Genomic DNA, 6,490 nt, shown 5'->3' with positions numbered 1-6,490 from the left:
ACTTCATCCCTGATTCCCCTTCATCCGCTGCCCGGCGCCGGGGAAGCGATGGCGCTGGCAGGATTGGGCCCCCGTGGGAGCTTGCCTGTGACCAGGCTTCACCTGACGCTGGCGTGACTTCTGTAGCCAGCCCGCGCTGGCTCGGTGAGAGGCTGGTGGCTTTGCTGGTCCAGGTAGGATTTGGAGCTGGCTTTAGGTCCCCTGGTGTCTCTCCTGTCACTCTGTCCCTTGGCTGTTCTCAGTCCCGCGGTGATTTCCCCGTCTTTGTTGTTGGACCCTCGCACCAACCCTTCCTCCGCAGCCCGTGAAGGGTCCTCCGACTCCGCATCAAACCGGGGAGGGAACGTCCTCTCCTGCGTTGGCATCGCCGTCCCAGGCCGGGGGAGCCCGTAGCCGGCTCCTCTCTCGCTGCCAGGCAGGGACTGGCGAGGCGATGCAGCGCGCCGGAGCCGTCACTGCCGCAGAGCTGCCCTCGCGTGTCCGGAGGCACGGCACGGTTCCCACAAGCAGGGCTGCCTGGGAGCCCGGCCCTGGAGCGTTATTCCAGCCTCCTGTCCTGCCGGATGAGGGCCGGGAGATTTAATGTGCTTAAAAAGCCCTATGTTAAGTGTTAGAGCTGCTTAAGAACCCAGTCCCCGTCCTGCGGGGTCCCTCGCTCAGGGTCTCTTGGCTCTGGCCCAGCCATGTCCGCTTGCTCGAGCGAAGGACAAACGGTTTCCACTCCCAGCGTCGGTTTTCCAGGCAGCGCGAGCCCTGAGCCTTGCAGGCTCCCGCGGCCGGGCTGGCTCCGCGTCTCTCCGCTGGGAAGCCCTGTGGATTCTACAGCCCTCAGACCAGCACCGTCCGGTCGCTCTCCTCTCGCGCTCCCGTGTCCTCCCGGGGAGGCAGAGCTCCCTCCCGGCCGGGGGGGTTCGGGGCGTTAATTCCGGGCGTCGGAGGGTGGTTAGTTGTTGGGGTTTTTTCTTGGTTGGTCTGTCGGATTGATTCAGCTCCCGGCTGATTGCGTGAGCCACGGGGAAAGTCCCTTGGTAAACAGAGCGAGATGTGACTTGGGCTGATGGAGACCGTCCCGGGCCGCGGCCGGACCCGTCACCGCCTCGCTCCTCGTTGCCTTGTGGGGTTTCGGAGGGGCGCGTCTCGGTGCTTTAGTTCCCTGCCTGTCAAGCAGGAGTTGCGGGAAGGAGAGAACGAAAGGAACCGATGTCGCAGGGCTCTTTCTGTAGCAGGGCTGGGGCAGCGGTGCTGAGCTGGGGTGACGGCCGTGCCCGCTCAGCACGCGTGTGGGTGAACTGGATCGTATGGTACCGGCGTCGAGCTGGGTGCCTCGCTGCCCAGCGTTGTGCGTGCGACGTGGGGTGTGCTGGGGCCGGGACGTGGCGCGCGGTGGGTGCCGGTGGCTTTTTGCGCCGGCCCTGGGGCTGCGTGCCTTGCGGGCAGGGCGATGCGTGCGCCGCAGGGAGGAGAGGCCGGGGTTTGGAGACTGGGTGTGCTGGAAGTTGATGGCTCTGAGAGAGAGGTGTTGGGTGCTGTGATGGGGGCTGGGGAGGGAAGCTGGTTTGGGAGGAAGAGGAGACTCTGGTCTGCAGCTCCCCACGGATCTGGGCAGCGTGTCCGCCGGGAACGGGAGCAGCGCAGGGACTTGCTGGAGCTTTGTGTGGGGAGGAGCAGCCTCTTCCCTGCCACCGAGGACTTTGTGGTCGGACCTGGATGGTGGGAGAGGTGGCAGGAGCTCCGAGGGAGGAGGGCAGCGTGGCCTCAAAGGGTTAACAGGTCCCGGAGGGGGGGGCCTGGAGGGACCCGCTCACACCCTCTGCCCAATCCTGGGAATCTCTCGGTGCTAATTGAGCACTAACCAGATCAAAGGCTCCAATCAGGCCATCAACACCCCCGGCCCTGTCCCGGGTCCCCAGCCCAGGCTCTTTGTCTGCGGGAAGGCGAGCAGAGCGATGCGGCTTCTCCCCAGCTTCGGAGCCGGCCTGGCCTGGGCTCTCCTGGGCGTGATTCTGGGGACGGAGCTGCGCTTGCAGGAGAGTTTGCTGTTAAAATCCTTGGGTTTAAGCGCCAAGCCCAGCCCAAAAAGCCCCATTCCCGTGCCGTCTGTGCTTTGGCGGATCTTCCAGAGGAGAAAGATGCTGCCTCCTGCAAACAAAGACCCGGCGGACGCCTGTAGGGTGGAGGAGTTCAATGTCCCTGGGAACATCATCCGCGTCTTCGCCGACCAAGGTACAGGAGCGCTGGGTTTGGGTCCTGCCTCTCGGAATCCCCTCTGCTCTCTGGGAGGCTGGGAGACTTGGCTCCAGTCCTTCCTTTTGTCTCTGGGGTGTAGGTGGGGAGGACGGGGCAGCGGCCAGGACCACTCTCCAGGAGAAGTCACTGCGGTGCAAGCTCTGGTCCCTCTGGATGCTGTAGATAATTATTTACGGTTTAGAAATGAGGCAAAGCAGCAGGTGAGGGCGGGGAGCTGCGTACGGCTCTGTCCTGGTGTCACCTAAAGCAGGCTGGAGATGCTGGTTTGATCTCAGGCCACTGACTGGGCCCACTGGGCTTGCGGTGGTGGAGGCGACTCCTCGCCTGGGCTGTGGGTGCAGCGAGACCAGCACCCAGCTTTGGGTGGGGACGGGATGCTCAGCCGTTTGGTCCCCCCTCCTCCTCCTCCTCCTCCTTTTTGTCCTCATGCCTCCGGCTGACCATGCGGCACGTCTGGCCACTTCAGCCTGCGGCCTCTCCGAGCCGCTCCCAGTTACGTGGGAACCGTGGGCTCGGTGTCCTCTGGGTCTCGTGACACCACGGAGCTCGCTCCGCTGGTGATTCCGGCTTTCCAATGGAAACCTAGGGCTGGCCAAAAGGCAGCTTACCAGACCTGTGAGCTGCTGTTTGCCCTCCTTTGCCCTCCATCCCAGACAGCCGGCACCCACAACACCCCCCCTCCACCCTGGGGGGAGATATTTACAGCTGGGACAAGAAACCGCGCACCAAGATGTGAGGTAGCATCTGGAGGAGATGCTGGGATGGCAGCAGGGCTGCAGCCTCGTTGTCTCGATCCAGCGCTGGCGGGCGTGCTTGGCTGGCCCGTCTCCGTCAGCCACCGTCTTCCTCTTGCTGCGCAGCCAGGAGCTTAAACTGGAGCAGTGGGAGGCTGATCCCGCTCAGCGTAACGGGGTTCGACCACCGCCACCTCTGTTTCTCCTTCTTTGTCAGGCCACTTCATTCACAGCGGGCAGCCCCCGAGGCCGCTGTGCCTGCGGAAGCGGCTGTACTTCAACCTCTCCGTGCTGGAGGAGGACGAGCGCGTGACGATGGCTCAGCTGGAGATCTCGTTCAGCCACAACTCCTACCACCCCTCCAGCCAGGGGCAGGTTTTTGAGCTGAGGCTCTACCAGACCTCCCGGATCTCTCTCCGGGGGATGCCCTCCCCTGAGCGCAGCCGAAAGCTGCTGGTGGAGCAGTCCTTTGCCCAGCTGCACAAGTCTCTGCTCTTCAACCTGAGCGAGGTGGCGAAGGAGTGGAGAACGCACAGCAGGAATCTGGGTCTGATCCTGGAGATCTCGGTGAGTGGCGGAGGTGGGATACCAGCCCTGGCACCCGGGGGACCGCCGAGCCTCTGCGCCAGCATCGACTCCTTCCTGGACACCTCTCTGCTGGTGGTGACCCTCAGCCAGCAGCAGTGCAAGGCTTCCAGGAGGAGGAGGAGTGCTCGCTACGCCCCCGTCACGCCGAGCAACCTCTGCAAGCCCCGGCGGCTTTACATCAGCTTCAGCGACGTGGGCTGGGAGAACTGGATCATCGCCCCGCAGGGCTACCTGGCCAATTACTGCCTGGGCGAGTGCCCCTTTCCCCTGACAGCGGAGCTCAACAGCACCAACCACGCCATCCTGCAAACCATGGTGCACTCCTTGGACCCCGAGGGGACCCCCCAGCCCTGCTGCGTCCCTGTCAGGCTGTCCCCCATCTCCATCCTGTACTACGATAACAGCGACAACGTGGTGCTGCGGCACTACGAGGACATGGTGGTGGACGAGTGCGGCTGCAGGTAGCGGAGCGGCGGGGGGAGCGTGCGCTGCGGGGTCCCGGCTGAGGCGGGGAGTGATTGATGGAATAAATCCCAGTGTGTCCAACCCCTCTATGCTGGTGTTCCGGTGCGTTGAGGGGCCGAGCTCCCCCTGGGCCATTCTCCTCACCTGCAGCCGGGGAGGAGGTCTGGCGCCGACGGAGCGTTGCTGGAGTTGTGGTTTAGTGAAAGCTGGGTGCTGGGCCCTCCGCGCGGCTGTCGCCACAGCCAGCAGCCCGTTCCGGGGTGATGATGGAGTTCTGGTGCGGGTTGTCTATTCCGTTCTCCACGGGCGATGGCAGCACCAGGCCGTGAATCCCGGATGCCTCTCATGCAGGGCTGAGCGCGTGCTTCTCGGTTTTTTGGCTAAACGCCGCAGCTTGCCGAGCGCGGAGAGAAACGAGGTTTGTTGGTGAAAGGATGCTGGTGGTGCCCCGGTGCGGGGAGGAGGTGACGCGGTGGCTCTGGTCCTGCTGCGGGAAGAGGAATGGTGTCACAGTGTGCGCTGCGTGGCTGCGGCTCTGACTGAATCCCTTCCCGCAGCCGTGTCGGAGCCCGCGGGCTCTGCTGCGGTGGGACCGCAGGCCTGAGCTGTTTGTGTGTGGAGTGGGACAGGGCCGGTTTTGGGCAGGGGCGGTGGGGGGGGAGCCAACTGCAGCCCCTGGGGCGTGGGGCCAGAGGGGCCGGGTGCTGCAAGAGGGATGGCTTTGGCTGAGGAGAGGAAGGGTGACGCGGGGGGGGTGTGGAGGCGGGCGGGGGGGGTGCAGTGGGGTCGGTGGCAGTTTGTTCCCTCCCGGCACTGTCAGGATTTAATTTACCTCATCGGCAGAGATGAGACCAGGCTCACCCCGCTCAGCGGCAGAACCGCAGCTGCAGCCGGACAGCAGCCATGCATCCGGCAATGGCAGCTCCGAAGGCGCAGCGGTGTTACAGCCCCGATCCCTCCGGCACCGTGTTCACGTGGGTGTGCATTTTAGGGTTATTTTCAGGTTGTGTTTTTGTGGGTTTTGGTGTTGTGCGTTTTTTTAACTATGAGGTGTTGGCTGCGGTACCCAGCCCCGTGCAGCCGTGGGGCTGTGCTCTCGCTGTCGAACGGCACTAACAGGAGCCAGCGGAGGCGGGGGGGGGCAGCTTTGCGCCGTCCCCGCCGAGCAACGGTGATCACCCAGGGAGGAGTTGCTGCTTCCCCCCCCCCCCCCCATCAGCACCTGGGGTGCAGGCGTGATGCAGGTGGGGGCTGAAGCCTGGGCAAAGCTGCTGCTGCTCCATGTTGTGTACTGGCCGAGCAGCTGCCCTGCCTGAGCCTGGGCTGGGGGCTAGCCCCAACCCCCCCTGCAGCTTTGCTTTTGGTTTAGGGGCAAGGGGGGAAACAGACCAGGAACCTGAGTTAGACTTGAATTTTTTTTTTTTTTTTGGTCTTTTTTTTTTTAACATGTGAGCCTGACACCGTAGCGCAGTGCTGTGTGTCTGTGTGTGTGCTGCTGCTGTGCTGTCAGGGCTGGTGACGTGTTACCTACAAGGTTTAACCACTGTGGGGTGTGCAGAGGCCGTGGCTGCCTGCCCCGCGCCCGCGTTCCTGCTAACACCCCGAGCTGCGTAGCTGCAGACCAACGCTGGAGTCGCTCGAGCCCTTCGGTTGTGCTGTACTAATGTCTTCACCTTCCTGTTTCTGTCTTGCGAGCTTCGGGGCCGCCCAGCTCTACTCCAGCCGCTGACCAAGAGCTGTGCTGAAACGCGGCTCAAGCACTTAAGGGCTTAGAGTAGGGACTCAACTGAAGCAAGCAGGAACCATTTATTTCAAATTTAAGCTAGGCAGAATTAAGAAAACATTCGAGTTTTAGTTTTTTTTGTACCTGTGCTGTGGCAGATGGAGGGCCTGAAGGGCACAGCTGTGGGTAGGGCAGCTGTCACCTGTCCCCCCCCAGCACTGCACGCCTGGGGGTGGGTTATGCAGAGGCAGCCCTGGAAGAGCTGCACGGAGCTGATGCCCAGCCCAGGCCTAAACACCACCCCTGTGCCCCGGAGCCAGCCCGAGGGCAGCCTCCGATCCCACCCCGGAGCCAGGCCCAGCTCTGCTGCCTGAGCCCCTGTACCAGGTAAAAGCTGTTCCCTTGTTTACAGCAGCGCAGGGGAAGCAGGAGTGAGGGGATTATCCAGGCTGGACTGGTCAGCTCTGGCACCAGCACCAGCCTCCCCTCGCTCCTGCTGCTCCCCCTGCGTGGGCATGGACCACCACCCTAGGGCTTGTGCTAGCCCCGGGCTGCCAGGGACAGAGGGGGGCCAGCTGTCACAGGTCATTTGCTTACCCTGTCCCCTATGCACATACCACACTTTTGTACTAGTCTGTGTTAAAAAAAAAATAAATAAACTTGGGAGTTTATACAATCAGACTAAGTTTTAATGAACATTGTATGGTTTCATCATTGAAAGTTAGGGGCCACC

At 62.7% G+C, this 6,490-nt stretch overlaps 1 protein-coding gene across 1 annotated transcript; it reads left to right on the top strand.

Annotated features, from left to right (window-relative positions):
* The first annotated feature begins 1,946 nt into the window (after positions 1 to 1,946).
* On the top strand, positions 1,947 to 4,121 carry GDF1 (growth differentiation factor 1). The gene is made up of 2 exons (XM_086767302.1): positions 1,947 to 2,223; positions 3,199 to 4,121. The coding sequence occupies exons 1-2, from the start codon at positions 1,947 to 1,949 to the stop codon at positions 4,032 to 4,034; spliced, it is 1,113 nt and encodes a 370-aa protein (XP_086623428.1). The 3' UTR covers positions 4,035 to 4,121.
* Positions 4,122 to 6,490: the final 2,369 nt, after the last annotated feature.

The sequence above is a fragment of the Chlamydotis macqueenii genome, chromosome 26, assembly GCF_036417535.1.
Source record: "Chlamydotis macqueenii isolate bChlMac1 chromosome 26, bChlMac1.mat, whole genome shotgun sequence".
Lineage (NCBI taxonomy): Eukaryota > Metazoa > Chordata > Aves > Otidiformes > Otididae > Chlamydotis > Chlamydotis macqueenii.
The sequence above is the reverse complement of the archived record's forward strand: the minus strand, read 5'-3'. Positions and strand labels throughout refer to the sequence as shown.

What these genes read in the sequence shown, in the direction of transcription:
- GDF1 (XM_086767302.1), top strand. Translation starts at nt 1,947, where the DNA reads ATGCGGCTTCTCCCCAGCTTCGGAGCCGGCCTGGCCTGGGCTCTCCTG. An exon ending in CCGCGTCTTCGCCGACCAAG is followed by an intron (nt 2,224 to 3,198) that starts GTACAGGAGCGC and finishes CTTCTTTGTCAG; the next exon opens with GCCACTTCATTCACAGCGGG.